The sequence below is a fragment of the Manacus vitellinus genome, unplaced genomic scaffold (assembly GCF_001715985.3).
Source record: "Manacus vitellinus isolate BGI_N305 unplaced genomic scaffold, ASM171598v3 scaffold_1_pilon, whole genome shotgun sequence".
Classification (NCBI taxonomy): domain Eukaryota; kingdom Metazoa; phylum Chordata; class Aves; order Passeriformes; family Pipridae; genus Manacus; species Manacus vitellinus.
The window spans coordinates 27,829,080-27,851,134 of record NW_021939396.1 but is presented as its reverse complement, the minus strand read 5'-3'; the positions used below and the strand labels follow the sequence as shown (position 1 = coordinate 27,851,134).

At 39.0% G+C, this 22,055-nt stretch overlaps 1 protein-coding gene and 1 long non-coding RNA gene across 3 annotated transcripts; one reads left to right on the top strand and one right to left on the bottom strand.

Moving 5' to 3' along the window:
* Nucleotides 1-1,250: 1,250 nt before the first annotated feature.
* On the bottom strand, nt 1,251-17,632 carry LOC108640807. 2 transcript variants are annotated; one of them, XR_001921500.2, is made up of 3 exons: nt 17,457-17,632; nt 14,336-14,464; nt 1,251-1,498 (listed from the first exon to the last, which is right to left on the bottom strand). It is a non-coding gene; the product is annotated as an uncharacterized LOC108640807 (long non-coding RNA). The 2 variants fall into 2 exon arrangements; XR_001921499.2 differs by lacking the exon at nt 1,251-1,498 and adding an exon at nt 12,766-13,506.
* On the top strand, nt 17,511-21,281 carry MRPL53 (mitochondrial ribosomal protein L53). The gene is made up of 3 exons (XM_008921175.4): nt 17,511-17,631; nt 18,949-19,061; nt 20,718-21,281. Exons 1-3 carry the CDS (start codon nt 17,543-17,545, stop codon nt 20,840-20,842), a joined length of 327 nt encoding a protein of 108 aa, XP_008919423.1. The 5' UTR covers nt 17,511-17,542; the 3' UTR covers nt 20,843-21,281.
* Nucleotides 21,282-22,055: the final 774 nt, after the last annotated feature.

Below are 22,055 nucleotides of genomic sequence, written 5' to 3'. Positions count from 1 at the left end.
CTTAGAGGAAATTGAACGTCCCAAAAAGGTGTTGCTTTTGCAATAATGGCAGTATCTGTTTCAAATTTGAAACAGCTTTTCCTAATTACCCATGAAAAATTACTATTTCACTTTTATGGATTCAGTCCATGAAAGTCTTCCCCTACCATCACCCAGCCACCTGGAGACAGGTGGGCAGCAAGCATCACTAGCAACTGGCCACAGGTCAATGAAATCGCCTGTGTCCAGAGGGGATTCAGCCTGAGAGAATTCGACTGGTCCACTTTGCCAAGTGGCTGGTGCTTGACTGGTGTTTGCAAGGTGCCTCCTTCAAAAAGCTCTTTCCAGCAGATGGTAACAGCTGGGTTACACCTGACTTTGGAAAAGAAGGAACCCTTATGAAGGACCCATGTGTGATCCCAATGGCTTTTTCTTGTGAGATGGCTTTTTTTGTACCAGGGCATGGTTTACTCAGGCTGTTGGGGAGGACACGGGTTGAGGGACCTGCCTTGATACAGCAGAATATTGGTCTGGATCCTGCAATACAGGAGTCATCCCAGCAATTCCAACAGAATCTGACCTTTATGAATGTGAAACATATTCCTTAAAGTAAATGAAGTGTCGTCTTGCCCCTGATTTGAAAATATTTATGACACTGGATATTTTTAATTACTCTAATAGTGGCCATTCAGACACTGTAAGGCTACATAAGAAAAAGCAGAGGGTTGCCTGGACTCCCTGTGGTAGTCTTTTATTAATGGGTGGACCTATGCCACACAATGCTCCATACAACAGATGACTATGTAAATTACTTCTCTCACTCCATATGTATATCACAAATTATCAATTTAAGCTAAAATCATACAAAAATATGTGTTTCAATTAGGTGTATCAATAAATGATGTTTCATTGTTCTGCTTTTCTAGCAATAGTCTCATTTTACTCCTATTATGCTGTCAATTCAGTTTTGAGGGTGCTCTGGAGTAACCAGGAGGCTAAATACCAGGACTATAATGGTGCAGCAAGCTGTATTTCCAGCTTGACGGTTGACATCCAATACTTAAGAATCCAAATTTCATTCAAAGAATTTTTTCCTGACTGCACCTCAAGCACAAGTCAGAGCTGTAACATGTGCCAGTTTCCGCACACTTTTAAAAATTCCAATCAAAAGGAGCTGACCGCAACTTTTCATCTTTATTCAGAGATAAATTACTGCACACTAAATCACAGTTGTTTAATGTAGATAAGGAAGGAGAATGTTCTGGAGACACAGAGATTTGTGCTATCTCATGTTAACATCAACATAGGGAGTGTCTGCCTTGAGGTCCAGTCCTGAATTTTTGGGGCAGCTCTGATGCTTGCATACAATAGGCAAAATGCAGTTCTTCTTATGTGACATTTTTAACTCACTTTCATTTAGAAATGAGGTTCTGATGCTTCTGTTGTCTTCATGTGGGGTCTGTCTGTCTATAATTCCCCATCTTTTTATACTGAATGCAGTGCCCAGCTGGAAGCACACCTGAAATATAATGATTTAAATCCATATGAGTTTCATGGAGATAAGCAGCTGGATGGAAGGTACAGGCTGTTCTTAGCCTTACTAATTTAGAGACTCCACACAAAGGAGAGGTGTTACATCTGCCTCAAGTGCAGAAAATACTTGGGTAAATACCTTTATATCTTCTTAAACACAAGGGAATCCTCTGGAAAATAATATCATTAGTTCTGCTGCTCAAAGAACTACTTGCTTAGAGGTGCTTAATACAAAAAAAATTTAGCAGTCCAACCTACAAGTGACTAAGACAAATTCTTTGCATGTGCTTGTGATGATGGCTGGAAAACACCAGGCAAAGATCTCTAAAACCAAGACCTTCAAGGGTCAATGTGAGACCTGATTTTCACTGTTTGGGCTGAGAATGACATTGTCACAGAGAAGAACACAGCTTTTCTTTGGCAGTAAGCCTCTTGCTAAAAACCTCAAATCAAAGTTCAAAATGCACATAAGTAAGTAGCAGGAAAAAATAGGTGCAGATTTTACTGTAGTCTATCCAACTATAAATCAGGAGGAACTCCTTTTGTACGCAGTGGGATTAAACGAGTTTGACAGCAGCATTACTGAAAGTATACAGGCTTGGGGTCTTGAGGTGCCATGATACAATGACTTATTTACTTGCAGGCATTTTCTCCAAATAATTTCACAGCAGACTGGTGGTAGCTGCACAGAGGAATAACACAATCATTTTTATTCTATTACTGCTTCACTAATACTAACATCTGCCAATTAGTGCTTTGCTACTGTCTAGATCTAAAGTGAACTCTGCGCAGTACAGCCCCTCCATGATCCCTGCATGTCCCAAATTCAGCTGTGGCCAGACAGCCACACCAGGCGAAGGACTGGGAAGTTTGCCACATGAGGAAAGGCTGAGAGAATTGGGTTTGTTCAGCCTTGAGAAAAGAAGGCTTAAGGGACACCTTATCACCATCTTCAAGCAATTAAAAGGTGGCTACAAAGAAGATGGAGATCCCCTTTTTTTTGCAGGGAGTCACATGCAAAAGATGAGGGGTGATGGGTACAAGTTATTCCTGAGGAGACTTTGACTGGAAATGAGGAAAATTTTTCACAATGAGAATGATGAGCCACTGGAATCTCCATGTGGTGGATTCCCCAACACTGGACACTTCTAAGATTCAGCTGGACAGGGTGCTGAGCCATCTTGTCTAGACCATGCTTTTGCCAAGAAAGTTTGGATAAGATGATCCTTGAGGTCCTTTCCAACATGGTGTTCTATGAGTTTATGAAATAGAAGGAAGCTGCAAATATTAAGGTATTCCTCTTGTGCACTCCTTCATTCCAGAAGTCAGGAGTTTAGTGAGAAGAACTTAACCTGCTTACAGAGAGGTTCAGAGAATAAATTCCAAAGCAGTTGGAACAAGCACATATGTAATTGAAAATTTGCATTCATACCTGAGTGACCCAGCCAGAGAATACCTTGGGACAGATCTGATCAATTATAACAAAATCTTATCACTCAAATTTCAACAGTTCAGCACTAGTACTTGTCATATAAATTTAAGGAAGTATGAACACTCCATGAACAGAAAATAGCCAATTACATTCAGCCTTGGGCTTTAAATGTCTTTCATCCAAATATTGTTCAATCTGTTGAAGATTTTCTTATGCAAGCTGGAAAGATTAGAAATATCTATTTTTACCTTTGTCTACATAAACTTCCCCTTTCAGGCAGTACCAGTACACCACCATTGTCACTCTGGTTTTAAATACTGACATGGAACCAATAAAAACTATTCCTGTTCTGTATATCCCTTGCAGCACGAATTTCTATTTCATATCATCTAAGGTCTTCCAGATTTGTTTCAGTGTTCCACCTTTACCTTTTATTGAACCTAGCAGTTTTGTAGTGTACAGGAAATGATAAATTATACTAGTTTCAAGTGGACAACATCTTTGTTTGTTTCCTGGGGGAAAGCAAAGCTGATATTATTTCCCTCTCTGTGTGAAGCTGCTGTGTGATTCTTCCAAATGGCTGAAGTAGCCACTGGAGTGATCCACATATAAGTGGCCTGGGAGTCTAATTATCTAAGGACCATTCATTTGAGCATATTAAAGGAAAAAAACAATTACCAGGTCAATTATTGCTATTATTATCATCATATCATCATCAACAACAACATCATTAATTGATTTAATCATCATTAATTAATTGATTGATGATGATGCACTGTGCAGTGGAAAAAATGTACTGTTTTCACCTAGAGTACTTCATCAAATTGTTTGATTGTTTAGCTAAATCCAAAGAGTGCAAAAGCCCTTCATTATAACAACAACAAAAACCTGCTGGATAAGAGCTGAATGAAGAAGGCTGTGAATTGTGAAGCTGTAAATGAGGACACATTTTCGGACAGGAGCTGCTCTACTCTGTTTAAGGGCTGCCATCTCAGGGCAGGGCAGCACTTCCCAGGGACGTCAAGACATTTCTGCCCCCTTGACCCAAGATAACAGCTTCTCGTGGTGGCAACCAACGAGATCTTGTCGAGAGTAGTCCAATGGGGAAAGATGTGTTTCTTCTCTCTGTACTCTTCAAGCCTTTTTCACTACTACTACTGCATTGAATCTGTTGTGTTGCTGGACCTGAAAGGCCAAAGGAGTCTGAAGTGTGTTTCTTATGAAGGGGTAAGGAGTAGTTAACTCCCATTATTCTTCCTGTTGAATCTGTACCGTGATTTCTTCTTTCATAACACCCACGGTATTGTTTCGTATCTCCCAACTATGTTTTTTGGTGCCACATAATAATAAAACATCATGAAATTGAAGTTCTCTTCTGAAAAGTTCTAAACTGGTGTGAATTGAAATATTAATAGATTTATTCAGCAGAGCAAAACCATACATGGTACAGTACAGCCCTGTAGTTAACTCTCTGGGTGTGTCACAAGAGAGTCTTTGGCTGGGAGTTGTCTTGCAGGTGAAGCCCACTCTACTCCAGAGCTATACACAGCTCTTACCTTAGTGAGCTGTTTATGCACAGCAATGGCCAGAATGGTCACCCAGGATGGCTCATGGAGCTTTATCCAAGTAGGTTAAAGATAGGTTCTTTTTGGTTGTGTTTGGGAGCTGGAGGTCTTACTTTCTCATAACAGAGTATGAAATTCATCCAGGCAGGTAAGAGGGAAATAATAGATTTTGTATCTAATTGGGAAGGCATGGAAGGCAAGAGGTAAGATGACGTAATTTGACAGCAAGTCCAGCCATTCCAACATCATCTAGCAACTAAGTTCTAGCAATACAGTAAAGTTGACTTGTCAACAACTGTCTTCACCAAAATCTAACTCAGAGGCTGATGGCATTTGTTTACCTTTATTCTGCTTATTAGGTTGAAGTAGGAGGAAGTAAATCATAGTCCCAGAAAATTCTCCAAATCTAGTGGCATTCCTCACTTAAAATTATTTATTGCTGACCTTTCTTTCTCCCATATAAGAAAAGACTTTACAAGCAAACTATCAGTTATTTTCTGACTTTCCCGAACAGTAATGACACTAATACATATTCTATCTCCCTTAATATTTATTATTGAGTATGCTGATCTCTACTCACAAAACAGCCACACATTCCAAAGAAAGATTGAAAAATACACCAAATTTTTAAAAAATATTATTTCATTTCCTCTTTTGCAGATCTTGGCAGATTGAATTTTGTTTGGTTTCCTCATACCAGAATCATGTGTTGTAAAAACCTTACTGAAGAGAGCTTTTTGTGATATCAGTCCAAACCTATTCCCACATCCAATGAATTAAATTAAAATATTTGCTATGCTTACAGAATCCAAAAATGTAAGTACACTTCTTAAGACATTCTTTGGGGGTACTTGGGATATCCAGGTCATCCTCATGGGCTGGCAGAAACAACATGGGGGTTAGAAGAAAAGCTGGACCTTCCCATAAGGTGGGCAGCTGGAGGACATCAGGATGCACCCACTGTCTTAAGTAATAGTAAGCACCCATGCACAGATAGCTGAATCCTGTCCAGAAACAGCACTCTACCAGTTCTTTTTTCACTTGGATCCTTTTCAATCTCTGGATGAGTTCAGCAGAAAGAGAGATGAACCCATTCATAAAAATGAAGGGCAGAGAGGGGGATGTCACTGTGATCAGTGAGTTTTCTCCTGCCATCATTCTTCATTTTCCACCAAAGAAATTCAAAGCCAGCAGTCTAGTCAAGAATGTTTCCAGCTGCCTGTGGCTGTAAGGAACAGGGAAGTTAGGAGGTAATAGGGAAGACCTGGATCCTTAAAATGGTCAGCACTGGCTATAGCTTGCCATGTTTAAGGCACAGAAAGCTTTCTGGAGTTCTGTAGGTCAGTGTTCCCCCAAAGCAAAACAGCCAGCACCCAGTAGAAAAAGCAAGAAATAGAGCAAAGAAAAGAAATGTGGGATTCCTTTTACCTTGCATTTTCTCATCATTGTCAAATATGTTAAGGAAAATAAATTAGGGTAGCACAAGTCCTACAAACAGCATGATAATGTAGAAAAAATCAGAGATTCTTGGATGGATGGGACCAATTAAGCAATCTATACCTGCCAGGAAAAGAATATCCTTGCAACAGCAATGATTGCAATAACAGCACACAAAAGACTGATTCTTTCTTCTTCAAATGCAAATAAGACTTGGAGCACATTGTGGCATGTGGCATACATGTCTGGGAAATGAAAGGCATCTGATATTTGCTTAGCTTCCAAGAGGAGAGTAGCATTTTGGCACAACCTAAGAGGCATAGAAAAGCAGGTGTAAGGTATGAATTTCACATTACTTGCTTCTATCGCCAACATTACATGCTCTGTTTCTTCAGTTGGAATCTCACATTTAGAAGACCAAGAGATGACATTGTGAAGCATACAAGAGAAGAATTACACAAGCTCTGGTTGTTCAGCTGCGCACCAGTTTGAGAAAATGCTTTCTGGGAAAATCCATTAAAGCAAATCTGATATGACTTGCCTACCTGTAACATATAAGTGAGCTTCACAAAGTGCTGGCACAATTAGATACAGTCATCATTTCTGTAGCATTCAGCGTTTTTAAAGGAATTTGTACTAAATTCATATTAATTTGAAGGTTATTCTGGCTTTAAAGAGGTTTTATTGAGTTGAATTCAGAAATTTCAACAGGAATTTTGAACCAATGTCACCTGGATAAATTTAATGGCAATGAACCACTGACTCTGAGCACAGGTCTTGTAGCTGATCAATGCCAGAAACAAGCACAGAGAAAGACAGGTTAATAGGCCTAAACATGTTTAATATGCAGGAAATATTTGGGGGAAGGTTTTGGATTAATCTCTTCTTCCTTATTTGCCCAGAATAATCACTCCCCGAGCACTGGAAAGCAGAAGAGGAATGGATCCAAATGCATTTGCTGAACAAAATGGTGATCCTATGAAGTCAGCTCTCATGGATTCAGAAGCTCATCCAGGGAGCCATCCCCCCATTGCTCACCTCAGGCAGGGCTGCATTTTGTCACAGAACACCAGTGGGTTGGATGGGTGCATCCCTGCATAAGCCTGGATCCCTGTTGCAATGAATATTAGGTGCCCATGGCCACCTAATGCATTTCCAAGTATGTTGTGGTCACTTATCTTTCATTATTAAACTCCTGAAAATTATAAAACATGATATTGTATTATTATTGGGGAGGGGCTTTTATTTGTTTCCTACTCTGTCATAATTGGTTACCTGGCTTCAGTAGTTTTTACACTCAAGAATTTGGTTGGCAGTTTATCCCTCACTTCTCTTTTCTGCAGCAGTATTAACTTCTACAATAATCATCAGTTTTCAAACAATTTCTCTTCATTTTGTTTCTCTGATTGATACAATATGTAAAGCCTTTAATGTGTGTTTATTTAACTGAGACATCTCTTTACTAGATGTCACCTGAATGAGCTGAACTGAATTGAACGAGCTGAAAAAGATATTTTTCAGCCTCAATGCATCCAGATTTTCTCTGGAATGGTTACCAGAAAAACAAAGCATGAGACTTTTCAGCCAAGGTTTCAAGCACTGGCTGACCAGTGCTGCTCAGATCATATCAATCTCCTAAGGGGGCAGAGCAAGCCCTTTAATGTACTGATACCAACCGAATGGATTAATATCCCTTTTGTATTTCATCTAGATGTTAGATATTTTCATGCATACTCTTGTGTTGTGCAAATTCTGTTGAAAAGTGCTTATATGAAAGCAGACTAAGACTGCTTCATGTTTGACTACTTTTCCTAATGGAAAAGTTTCATAGATACATAAAATGTTGTCATTCCCATGGCACTTCGCTTTATGTAGTTTCCTGATTTTTGCTTCAAGGACTTGATCATTCTCAAGTCATGTGGAGCCAGTTATGCATATATTTAAACCCGATGTTGATAGAGCATTTTTATGCAAGAGTGTACAGTGTCACTCAAAAACTAGTAGTTTTAATAAAATTGATGGTGGCTTCATCAGATTTCTGGAAAGGATCGGAATCCTGATCAGCCATTTCTCTTTGTAAAATGAAATTTTAGCAACACAGAGAATGGAGAGTGGTTTAGACTTGCATTTCTTTGAGTACAGCTTCTTTCTGGCCCCATCTGTCTTTGTGAGACTCCTTTCAGTGTAGTTACCTCCTCTGACCTGCCCTCCCCACATTTCTGGGATGAGAAGGCACCAGACTGTTTTCTTTAGATGGTGAAAATGATAAATGGTTGTAGTTACTAGCTGCAAGGATTTACAACAAATTTGGAAGCTGCTGGCTGCTGTTAGATGGTGGGTGGCAGTTTTGGGGCTCTTAAGCCATCTGCAGCTCTCAAGCTGTTCAGGTGCAATTTGTTATGCTGGGGCTGCATCCCTGAGCAGAGGGAGGCTGTACTAACATGGGGCCAACTTGATATTTAGCAGCAGGAGATCCAGGAGAGACTGCTGAAGCCAGCACAGCTGGCTTGCAAAGGAGCAATCGGGTGTCCTGGGAACCTACTGTCATCTCATGCCCACAATCCCTTGACATTTTCAAGTATGTGGACTCTGTGTAGGGTTAGGAAGCTGGATAACTGTTCCTTCATTTGCATTTTATTTTATGACCCCCTTTAAGCCCCTTGGAGGTGCTCTAAGAGGGAGAAAGAGGTTCAGTCATAACCCAGTTTCCAGAAACCTTAGCAATACAACAGTCAGAACCTCAGGTATGACAAGTATAGTGGAAAAAAAAGGCCTGACAGCTATGATATTCTTAAAGATAGTTGGTCTTTACTGAGGAATTGTACCATTAAAGAGTAAAAAATTGAATTATTGACATAAATGCAGTGAAAAATCTGGTAGAGAAGCAATATTTGAAAGCAATATAAGCAATTTTCCCAGAACCCATTCTTCTAGAAGACTGATTTTACTTATGGAGGTATTGCACAATCTATAAACAGATGAGAATACTCTGATAGTGGATAAGGAAGATGTATAATATAAAGCAAAAATCCCCTAGTAAGTCCTGTAACATACTTGAGTACACTCCCTAGGGGCACACAATGTGTAAGTGAGACAACACCGATATTAAAGATCAGATATTGTGGACACAAATCACAAGAAGGAATAAAGAAATCTCCACTCATGGAACACTTTAATGACATGAAACCTCTTTTCACATCTTTAGAGTTTATAGGTATTCACTATGTCCCGAAAGCCCCCAGGGAGGGGGAGGCAGGAGCAGCTTATTAAGACAGTGAAAAGCACAGAGGATTTAAAACTTAAACGTGTCACTAGCAAATAGAACAAATCAATAACTGAAATAGGTTATGTATATATTTGTCTAAGACTGGGAAAAGAAATCTGTTTGATTACAGACATTTAGGTGAAAGTCCCACGAAAGGCAGAGCAGTATTGTTAGCTACTGTGGGCAGCGCAGGGTGCAGCAGCACAGACCTTTGGCTCATCACAACTATTCACAAATGCATTCTGTGAGAAGCCACAGGCAGTTGCCTCTCTGCTGTGTGCTGCTGCCTTTCTCAAATGGTGTGCTCCCTTCTGTGCAGTCACAGCAAAAGCATCACTCTTACTGTTTTGGACAATGTAGTATTTGCGGAGACAAACCTGTTTTGTGCCTGTAGCATGGGAGTGGGCTACAAATGGTCAGACATCACCTTAATTTTAGTATTGCTAATAATCCCAGCTACTGGTGTACACGGGACACATATACAAGGACAGCTTGCGTCCTCCAAACCTCACAGTGTTATTGTACCTGGAATCAATACAGAATTGATGTGTTTTGCCAGAAAAAGATGCTTTGGAAACTGATGTTTTAATCTTTCTTTGATGATATGGATTTGCTGTGAGGGACTACAGTAGGCAGGAAATTAATGTATTCCCTCATTGCAGACATGATGGAGATTGACTAAATGTAGCTAAATTCACAGCTTCTCTACCTTCCTTTTAAAGTGGTTATTCCTTGAATATTTGTTTGAATCTCTGTAGAGCTCTAGAGGTTAGTATGGTAATACTGGGTCACAAATGTTTGCTTTTCACTAAGTTTCTCAATAAGAAGAGACAAATTTTCTTATTGCTAGAAATTATTTTTGGAAAATAAATATTTTATATATTTTTCTATATTTTATATTTGAAATATAGACAATATATATGTATATATATTACTATCATTATTAATATCTTATCACTATACGTTGCTCATTCATAAAAAAAATCGGAAAACAGCATAAAAATAAATGCATTGCAAATATTTCTAGTTTTGTATTTTTGATTCATCAGGGTAATATTTACCCATCAATACTAGAGAGAGAAATATGACTGACCTAAGTGAAATTTGATTCAGCAATTTCAATATGTGAACAAAAGCATTATGTGCACGAAACTAAACAAAAGTGTTTGAAATCTCTAACCTACACATTCTCTCTTTAATATGTATATGCTTCACACAAGAAATTGGATAAAGGTAAGAAACAAATTGGTTATCCTAAGGGCTCTGAGATGTTTAACTTAGTTGATGTAGTTCAAGAGGGGTAAAATGTACATATGCTGTCAGTAATTCAAGACTGGGCAAAAATTATGATTATTTCTTCTTGTTTTAGTCATACAGGGAAGAACCCTTGATATTTTTAAAACATTAAGAATCCCTGTCTGGAAAATCTCACCTCTTGGAACAAGCCTAGTAACCAATGCTCTGCTATCTCTTATCATCAGGGCTGAACAGTGACCACTTACACCACCGTGATAAGTCTTTACTGATCTGTAGATCCTCACAATGTTTAAGTAGTGATTGAGACTCCTTGATCCTGACTGGAAGCCTGCCAACAGTAAGAATTATGTTTTTTAAAAATAGTCCTTCACGAACCTTTAGACCACAGATGACTAGGGACCCACAGGTTGAAAACCACCGCTTTGGAAATGATGAAATTTCCTTATTAACTGGCAATATATGCTTAAACAAAATTCACCAGTTTTGCTATTTATGTGGTATTTCATATTCCTAATTTCATCTGTGTAACATAAATTTCCTGGGAATATCTATCTAAATTGTCATCTGCTGCCTATTGTTTCTACAATGTAGCTTCTGTATGTATAACAAACAACTCTTGCATTATCTTATTTGTTCTCCTCTATCTTCTGGCATGCTTACTTCAATTAGTACACAATAATGAAAATATTACATTATTATTGTAATCACATTAAGGAGATATCTGACAAACACTTCAAAATGGCTCAGATCTTTATGCTATTAATTGCTGCAGTAAGTCAGTGCATATAATTGACTGCATTGCATCTGGAATTCTTGTGTGACACCACCAGAATCATACTCTCCTGCGCTGTGCAAGCTTTTAACCAAACACGCCTCTTTTATTCTAGTACAATGTAAGACCAACAGATTCATGATCCAGTTGCTAGGGGGTTTGGTGTGGAGGTTTTCATGTAACTGAACATAGGACTGTAAATGTAAAATGAGCTTCACATGAAGGATTTGTGGCATATTTAAATTTACAACCCAGAATATTTTTATCATGGCTTCTCAGTAAGTCAAACTACCTTTGTATTGGAATTAAAATACTAAATTTACTAGCATTTTCATCGATACCTTTTCAAGTTTAAAGAAATAGAGTCTTCTAGTCACTCACATGGTCAGAATTCTTTACAGTTACTCTCTTGAGGAGATAACTTTTACTTATGCCAATAATTAGATAAAATGAAATGAAACTTGTTACAGAAAATAGTTGTACAAAAATCCCATATTTTGATATCTAGTTCCTTTATGTTTGCTGACTAGACACTTTAAGTTTCGACTTCTATCTGTGTTAAGTAGGTATTCTATGACTTACATGTGTGCAATGCCCGGATACCTCCCTGAAGTCTATAAAATAGAAGTTAAAAGTGGTTCATCAATAAGCTTGTAGAATATCAGTTGAAAGTTCTTGACATGGAAAAAATTAAAGTGTATAGAGAAACTATCTTCTCTGGTCACCATGTTCAATTGAGTTGTGTCAATTTGCTGACAATACTAATAATTTAAAACATCGATCTATAGGCATGGCTATTCTTAGCAGAAGACAGTGAAAACAAACTGCTTTGCTTACAATATTCACAACACTGAAGCATGCCCTTAGCAAAGTGGTACAAATGTCAATATGCTGCTGAGCTCCTCAGAATCCATAACAAATTATTCGAAGCACAGAAAAACCTTCAGGAAGTCTTTGAAAATATAGATCAAATTCTAATACAACTGCTTTCCCCAAATACTGCACTTCTGAAAATCCATCCCATCTTAAACTATGATAATAACTCTGTTAAGGTTAGATCTGTCAAATGGGAGCATACTTGTGACACCTGTGAGCCACTGTGTCCAAGGTCCTTTAAAGTAAAAATACACACATTTAACCTACCCGGCATTTCAAGAACAGATTCCACACCTCAAGGACTAGGGTGCTAACCTTGGGTTGTTGCCATTCATTTCAGCTCACCTTTGTGCCTTTTGCTATTATGATAATGAACTTTCTTTGCTGGAAGCAACTGCATATTTTAAATCAACATAAAAATCCAAATGATAACTGCATGTATTTAATGTAGTATTTATTAGACAGGGAAAAAAATAGATGAAGTAAAGCTTTTGCTCTATCTCATATGAAGACGTAGCTTGAAAAACTTCAGTATTATCCTCAAGAAATTAAGTTACAAAAGTCAGGAATTGGCACAGTATGTTCTCAGCCAGTTAAATGCTGCTTATTATTTTAGCAAACATTTCTGCTGGCAGTTGTTAACCTCAGGCAATAGAAATACATGTTTGCAGAGGAGTAAAGAGCAACTAGGGAATCTATTTATTCACTCCTATAAAAGCTTTTCTGAACTGATATGCAGAGTTACTACTTCAGAAGTAATTATAAACCAAGCTCATTTGAAGTGGCACCTTTGCTGGTTGTTTTTACTTTTGTTTTTATTTTTGAAAACCACATTAACAGCATACAACTATTAATTGGTTTATAAATGAAATGCAAAATTGGTAGTACTATTAGTATAAAACTATGCTTGACTTCTACAATTTTCACAGAATGAAGGACCTTTATGAGTTCTTGTCTTTGGGGAAATATTTTTAAAATTCAATAACTGCCATATGGTATAAGAAGATTCAGTTCAAAAGAAGAAACAAACCCAGACATAAAACACAGACTGGTTTATATTTTTATGACTATAAGTAGTGTACCTCCAGTATGGTAGGGAATTCATTCCAACATGTCTTTCAATGTGGCACTAGTATTTTATAATGACTTCCTAGAAGTCCTTTGTGATCTTGACTATCTCTGTCCATTGCTCTTTCAAAGATATGCTTCTTGATACTGCAATTGTCAGTGTTTTTCTGTTTCCAGAAATAATTTGCTTCTCCTGTCAGGCACAGTGCACCTTCTTTCTCAAAGAGCCTCTTCTGGGTGGCCATCTGGAAGCATCATCTCCATGCAAATCAGGCAGGCTGCTGACTTTGTGTTGGCTCACTTCTCAGCACTGGCTACTGCCCTGAAGGCAGCATTAAATTTTAGTCTTGGACTGATAAATTCCAGGCCTATTGACATTTGTGACAAGACTCAGTGAAAGACTCAGCAAAAAAAAGGATGAAGAGGTGGAAGAGGGAATCAGCCAAGGACAGGCAGGGATGATCCAAGTCTTCAGAACCAAATAAACACACAGAGGTGTTACACCTTACCTGAAATGCAGCATTGACAACCCTATCTCATGCAGTGTTTGAAGAGCAATCAAAAGCCGGAGCCAAGATGCTAAAAGCAGACATTCCCAAACTGTAGAGAAATTAGATTTCAAGAGTTCTGATACGTGGGCCTTTCTATAGTCAGAAAACATAACAGAAAATGAAAGCAATTAAGTAAGAAATGGGGAAAAGCGGAAGAGTTTTCCCTGGATCTAAGAGATCTGGAATGATCAATGAAAAAAGAGGAAAATTAACTTAGTATAATTATTACTACAGTCTTTTTTACTGCCTGTCTTCATAACTACAGTGTAAAAACACAGCTTCAGTTTTTCCTAGCTGTGTGTAGGGGGGTGAGATATAAATCATCTATGGGCTTGTGGCTACCCTTCAGTGAAACTGATGACATGAAAATCCATAGACTTGGGATGAGGTAGTATTTATAATAAGAAAGATCAACCTGGTGATAGGAATACTACAATTGTTTCCATTATAATAATATATCTTTTTATGCTTCTTCATGATACTATGCTTTAGAAATGTGTATGATTATTACAAGATATAACAATCATGAATCATTCAGGTTCCCAAGGATGTTCCCAGAAAACAATCTCAAATGCAGACATTTAACAGTTCCCAGATTACCTGCTGGAGCTGGAGAGACTGATTCAAGGCATTTCCTGGAACGGCATTTAAATATTTTGCTTCAGAGGTCAGTTGGAGTTACTCTGGTTTAAACTGAGGGTAGTCCAACACCCTGTGGTTAACCACCACCTGGGTTTAAAGGAAGAAGATTGGTTTGTTTTTTCTTTGTTTGTTTGTTTTTAATAGCTGTGTCACTTTGCTGTTTATTTATTTAATTAACTATAAAAGTTCACATTCTCACCAGAATTATCATCAGCTACAACTATTGCGTCTAGAGTAAGTGTTCAGAAAGACTTGGTTGTCAACAAGTAGGGTAGCATCCAAGGAAGAGATATTCCTATTCATAGGGATGAGTAAGAACACTTGGTTTCATTTCAAAGATACAGGCTATTCTTTGAAAGGTGAAATAGAACACGGAGTCTTTCAGTGACCAGATACCTGTTCTTTCATGTTACCGGGAATCTCTCAGACTTCAAAAATTTTAAAATTACTTTGAAAAAGCAGAGATGGTTTTCAATAACTCCAAATAGATGGCTTGAAGGGAAAGATGCAAGTTTTAGTGCTGACAATAAAAGTCAAAAAGTGAACTGATCTAAGCATGAAAAGGAGTAACAAAATTTTCTCTTCATTTGGTTGTGCGAAATGTAAGCAAAATATTCTTCATGAAATTACTATTAAAATGCAATAAGAGCAAATACAAAACTGTTTTTGCCATGCATATTTTTAAGTCAGTGAGTGCCATAGTACCAACAGTGTGGAGAATGGACCCCCTAGAAAAATCAGTGATCATTCTTTCTTCCCCTGTCCTTTGCTGATGTTAGTTCTTCAGTGCCGCTATAGAAGCCAATGGAAATTTTAAATTAAATACATTGAGCTCTTTGTGTTATGACAAAGAAAGATAGGTTGAAATGTCATGTGTCTTTTGCATTTTAAATGTAAAATACTCTATTTACCTAGTCCTGTATCTGAGCCTAATAAATAGGAAATATTTCTATTTAAACCAGCTCTTTATTGGTTACAGTGAAGTCTTTCAAAAGATATCTCACAGTAACTTATTTTTTACATTTCTTCCATAAGGAAAGACTATTATACAAAACACATATATAAATAAAAGGTTTAAATGTTTTTATTTTCTTTATATACATTTAAGTAAATAAATAAAATTTATATCTACAAAGAGAATAAAAACTTTTAACATTAAAACTATATTGACTCCACTGTGCTTAGTTTTGCTAATTAATTCTTGTTTAAATCTCAGCGAAGAGGATGGTTTTACCCAATGACTGTGTGATTTTCTTTTTTAAGAAAGAGGACAGAATAAACAAAGAGAAGCTTCTAAAATTAGGTTATTCATTCTAAGGGATGCTGGATATCTAATGCAATTCCTGTAGGTCGAGAGCAGGATCTGTATTGATTATTCCGCAGAGATTCATAACGTGTGTTTGAATCCCAACGCTGCTCAGTTTACTCAAGAGCGTCCCAAGCCCTCACCTCGATCCCGGTGTGTGGAGCCACTTGCCAGGGAGGTGCGTGCCATCTAGTGGCACCCGAGCACACGACGACACCGTCAGCCAGACAGATTCACAGAATCATTTAGGTTGGAATATCATCGAGTCCAGCCTTTGACCGAACACCACTATGTCAACTAGACCATGGAACTAAGTGCCATGTCCTAAAACACCTCCAGGGACAATGACTCCACCACCTCCCTGGACAGCCCATTCCAATGTCTAATCACCCATTCTGAAGAAATTCCTCCTAATGTCCAACCTGAACCTCCCCTCATAAAGCTTGAGACTGTCCTCTCTATGTTCTGTCGCTTCTTGCCTGGGAGAAGAGACCAACCCTCCCAGCAGGCTACAACCTCCTTCCAGTAGCAATAATCATTGAGCCTCCTCTTCTCCAAGCTTTGCATAAGGTCTGGTGGGCAGCTGCTGGACATAACCCTCACAAACAAACAAACAAGCAAACAGACATGTTCACTTTCAATAGCAATGTCTCTCACATGTCTCTCTCCTGCTTGATATACTGTGGAATACAGCCTCTAACTTATCTTTAGTTGCATTGGCAGCTCCCTGTTGCTCCTTATCTTCCCCCTCTACTTTGCTCTTGTGAGAACCCACCAGGAGTGCTGCATCCAGCTCTGGGGTCCTCAGCACAAGAAGGACATTGACCTGTTAGAGTGGATCCAGGGGAGAGACATGAAGGTGATCAGACAGATGGCGAAATTCTCCTACAAGGAAAGGCTGAGAGAATTGTGGTTGTTCAGACCAGAGAAGAGAAGGCTCTGGGGAGACCTTATTGTGGCCTTTCAGTACCTGAAGGAAGCCTGTATGAAAGCGGGCGAGGGACTTTTCACAAGAGCATGTAGTGACAGGACAAGAGGGAATAGCATTAAACTGGAAGAGAGAGGTTTAGATTAGATATTAGGAAGAAATTCTTTTCTGTGAGGGTGGTGAGGCACTGGAACAGGTTATTCAGAGAGCTTATGGATGCACTATGCCTGGAAGTGTTCAAGACCAGGCTGGATGGATGTCTGAGCAACCTGGTCTACTGGAAGGTGTCCCTGCCCATGGTAGGGGGGTTGAAACTAGATGAAATTTAAGGTCCCTTCCAACCCAAACCATTCTGTGATTCTCTGATTTTATGACTATACTTGTCAATTCAATCGTATTGAACAAATTACATCTTGGAAGACATTAGAAGCTACCAGGTCACATGGATGGATTTAACATAAAGGAAAACAAACCCAGCCCTGCTTCTTCAGCCTAAAGACTCCATGTACCATAGCATCCCATGAGCGCTACCCAGACTCTCTGCCTCCTGCGTGCCAGTCTTACCAGCTCAGGGGCTGCTACTTCTGCTGCAGAGCCCAAGGGGATATTTTATGTTATCTTATGGCAAAAGTATGACTACGTTTTTTTGGTCTTTTTGGTTTTTTTTTTCCGGTCTGCTGTGTTACAGAGTCAGCGGAAGGGTTGGGACAGGTCACTCTCCCTCCTCAGCCAGGAAGGAGCGCGGCGCCGAGTGCTGAGGGTTATTAAAGCGGACTCATAAGACTGGGAGCCCGCCCGGCACAGAGACCCCGCCCCAAGGCCGCGACAGGGACTACATTTCCTACCTGCCCACGGGGCGGCAGCGCGCCCGCCATTATTGCGCGCTCCTTCGCGGGGGCTGCTGGGAGCTGTAGTAGGAGGCGGGGAGAAGATGGCGTCCAAGATCAGCGTGGTGCTGCGGCCGGTGAAGAGCATCGTGGTCCGGTTCTGCCCCTTCGAGCCCAACGTGGAGAGCACGAGGTGAGGGGGCCGTGGGGGCAGCGCCGTCCCCGGGGCTGGGGCTGGGGCTGTCCCCGTCCCCGTCCGTGCTCTGCCCGGGCTCCCCTGTCTGTAAACGTCCTTCCTGTGCCCTCCAGGCGCGCGGGTTGTGCGCGTTTCCCGGCAGGCACGAACGCTGGGCCTTTTGCCTTCAATTCTCTTTATTTTGGGGGTGGAGGCAGGGGTTATGTGTGCCCTGGGGAAGCAGCTGCAGGTGCCAAGCGAAGCCGGAAAACCTGCTGTCCTAGCAGTGCCCTGGGACTTGTCACTGCAAAGAGTAAGAAGTCCCGGTAGCAAACCGTGAGGGAAATGCTAGCACCTGTTGTTCCCTCTCAGGAGAAGAACTTCCTTCTCCCAAACTTCTACAGCTGCTGCACTTTAGCTTCCGTGATCTTGATCTTTGAGGGCTTGCATTTATCAGGCCTTTGGAGCTCAGTCTAGGCAGAACCTCGATGTTTCAGAATGGGATTTATTGTAGGGCTCTGCTTGTGGTGTTACCAGGCTGCACACAGGATTCCTTCCGTGCGTTTTGGAGGGTCTCTGCCCGAATGTAGGCCCTTGCATATGGATACGTGCACTGAGCTTTACCGAAGTACACAGGGAGATGCCCTGGAGTGGCTGATCCTGTAGTAGGGAATGTGATAACTCCTTCAAATGCTGGTAATGGGAGAAAGTGGAGGCAACAGCTGCTCCTTTGTCTGGGTAATTAACTGTTGGGGAAACCTAAGGAATTGTGCTTCTCGAGTAGCGTGGGTCTGCACCAAACAGTTGCAAAATGTCGGCTTGCAATGACTTTACAGTCACACGTACTTTTAAAATGAATTTAGTACCACAGTTTACTTTAGAATATCTTTAAGCCGCTAGAATGTCAAGTGGCTGTCATGCATTTCAGAAATTTACAGGAGACCAATGATGTCAAGTAAATAAATGCTGTCTCAAACCCAAACAAGAAAATATTGGCAAGCAAATGACTTATAAAGAAAAATGAAAATGACTTTGCTGATTATTTTTTATTATTGTTACTAATCCAGCTTAGAGAAACACAGAAGGTGTATACACTGAAGTTTTACAAAATTCTTTTATGTGCATTTTACATGTTAGTATATAAGGAATACCCATTTGGATTTTTTAAAGTGATTCTCATATAAGAAGTTCCTGTCTGAAATTACTAAATACAAATCCTATTTTGTTTATACTTTGTTGCCCAGCAATGTCAAGATATGCAAATCAGTTTTAGAAATATACTGATTTTAATTGCTATCTACCGCATACTTAATATATTTTCAAATATATTTTCAGAAAATTTCTCCAGTGTATATTCCATAAAAAAATCCAAGCTACTAATAGAAACTGTGAAGTGACTGCTGATGTGAGACATGACGGATCTGAACCACTTGTAGATGTCATGTTTGGTAAGGAGCTCATTTTAAAAAAAAAAAAGACCTTCTGAGTTTGTGTTATGATGTTATTCTGTTCTCTATTATTTTTTTTTTACTATGATTATTTTTTTTTGGCTCTCGTCCATAAAAAGAAAGAGGAGTCACTAACAGCCTGATATCTAGATAAATGTGTATATATATATCTCTGTACTACAGTTAGATCTGATAGATTTTAGATCCAAAAGCTGACTTAACTTTAGAGCTGAATGTACTTGTGTAGTGACATATTTATGTGACCTTGCAGACAGGTACAATTCCAGGAAACTAAATGCAGCTCTGTTTTGATGTAAGAATCTGCTCACTTTCTATATTTTTTTTTTTAATGTTACCTGTGGTGGAAGCATTTCAGTCTTGAGAACAGAAAGTTGAATACCTTTAGTTGCTTATACAACTGAGTAACTCCTTCTGCAGTTTGAAGGAACTGCTCATATGGGTAAGGCCACACATGTGCAGATGGATTTGCAGAATGAGGTCAACTGTGTACAACAAATTTCTTGGTTTCCTTTGAGGGCACAGTGAGCAGGCAGGGAATTGATGGTGGAAATTTCAGCAGTTCTGGAGGCAGCCCAGATTCTAGGCTGTGAACAGATGGCTCTAAGCTGCTTTTGTCCTTTTCTCTGGCTGCATCTTCTTTCCTGCTGTGCTGTAATGGACCAATATGTCATGTAGCCCATTAAAGTTTTCATTATTATTGATTCATGCTACCCCCTTATCTTTAAACTTCCATATATTTAGTGAATTGGTGGAAATGCCAAAAGTGTTGAATGGTATTTGTTTTGCTTAGGAAAGTCTACTTATTTCAATGTTAATGTTGCTTGTTCCTCCCTCCCCCATGCTTGTCTTTCCCATCCTTGTCTCTAACTGTGATCTGATGTATTAAGCAGTAAAGCTCAATGTTTTTCACAGCGTAAAACCAAAACAGTTTGTTTCACTTATGCCAAAAGCTACAGCTCTGAACTCTAAGAGCTGATTTTTTTTCCCAGGGAAGTGTTTGTAGCTCTTCTAGTTGGCAAATGGGGCCTGGAACTTGGATGGCATGCATGGTATTGCATTATATGAGTTTGGGTATGGGTTTTGTATTTGCAAATCTTGCAAAAATAAATAATTAACTTGGGTACAATACTTGTACTGCTTTTTGCCCATTTTAAAATAAATTCTTTCAGAATTTTGGAAATCCCAGTGCTCTCTATTTTTTTCCATCACAACCACCAGACTGTGTAAACCAATTTGTTGTTTTGGCTAAAGAAGTACGTTAAATGGACCGTAGACAACAGGCTGCTAAAATGCTGAGCCATGTGTGGAAATGATCTTTCAATGCCTTCTGTGCCTTCTGTTAGATGACTTTGGAGGTATAGTATGAGCCATTCAAATATGTGTTCTTACCATAGGTATACCTAGACAAATGTTTTCAGATTTTTTAATAATGCAATTCAGAAATGAAAATTAAATGCGTGTTGTGTGCAGTTTAATTTGTTTGTTTGGTGGTGGTGCATAATCAGAGTAAGTAGAGTACTTTCTAATCAGACAAGATGAACAGGTTATTTGGACTTATATGTACAAAACAATTGCACACTAGTCACTAATTGTGACTTAGACTTTGTGATTTCTTAAGATTTTTTCCATTTACAGTTGATGGTGATCGATTAATAATGAAGGGAGCCAACTTGACGACGGTAGAAATGTTAACAGCATTGGGGTCCAGATGTAATGCAAAAGACCTTAAGGAAGAACAGAAAAGCAAGAAGAGTCCCTGAAGAACAGAGAAGCAAGTGTGTTTGCATTTACGTGTGTTAAAAACAGCAGACTACACAGAAGGCTTTTCTCCTATGCAAGAAAATCTGAGAGAGATGGCCAAAACCCTGACCAGTTTAATATGCAGAAGAATGAACCCTTCCAATGTTCCCTGTCTTCACCTGAAGGAGAACACAGTGGATCAACAAATCCAATAGCAGCGGGTCAGAGTGGCTTAAGATGCATGACTGCATCTCTCTGAGCTGTGTGTTGGACTAATATCACGTGTATTTGCATATCAGTGTGAATAATACACATTAGCTATTAAATTAATATTGCAATGAAGACAGATATCTTTGGACATTATTTCCTCCAAAGTTTCTCTGTATTGTAGTGCAAAACATTGTTAGAGTGGCTATTATTTTTTGAAAACTATTAAATTTAGTAAAAATTTGAAGAAAACTTTCAAAGGATTCATCATTGACTTAGCTGAGGGACAGCAGGCTGCAAATAGAGTGGGTTTTGTAATACTATGTTTATAATGCATCTCTTCTTAAGCTCCTGCCATTTTCTTCCTGTCTTTTTGAAGAAAAAGGGAAGTCTGCTAACTGTAAATTTAGCTCAGCAATTAAAGTAACAAGGTAATGGGACTGTCAAGACACAGTAGAACTACTCGTCCCATCTAAAAGTAACTAACTAACTTTAGATATTTAGGGAAGTAAATATCTAATATGATTATTGACATGATTATTGACAGACCATATGGTCCACATGGTTTCAGATGTATTATTTCCTTGAAATGCATCTTAAAGAACTCAAAAGCATCAATGCCTTACAGCAAACATTTTTCCCCTCAAAAAAGCATTACAAATGTTTCAGAAAAGACGCATAAAAAAGCAGTTCTTAAAATGCTACATCTAAGATACTGTCTACTTTTTTAAATGCTTATATTAATGTATCTCAGGGTTCACGAAACCATCTTAAGGTTCATGAAAACTAGTCTCTGTTTAGAAACAAGTGTCTGCTAGGAAGTTCAGAGACTTGTTCGGAACAAGAACCTTTAGCTCAAAGGGAAAGGTCAGTTAGTTTTTTCGATAATTAGAGAAAAGGGCTATCTTTGAAGTTCAGGTTTGCAATATTTTTGTCACTTTTGGGCAATTTCATTAACTACTTTATGAAGATCAAAGGGAGAGCTTTATTTGATGTTTACAACCCCATGTCCAACCCTATTATTTA

What these genes read in the sequence shown, in the direction of transcription:
- MRPL53 (XM_008921175.4), top strand. Translation starts at nt 17,543, where the DNA reads ATGGCGTCCAAGATCAGCGTGGTGCTGCGGCCGGTGAAGAGCATCGTG. An exon ending in CCCAACGTGGAGAGCACGAG is followed by an intron (nt 17,632 to 18,948) that starts GTGAGGGGGCCG and finishes ATATATTTTCAG; the next exon opens with AAAATTTCTCCAGTGTATAT. An exon ending in ACTTGTAGATGTCATGTTTG is followed by an intron (nt 19,062 to 20,717) that starts GTAAGGAGCTCA and finishes TTCCATTTACAG; the next exon opens with TTGATGGTGATCGATTAATA.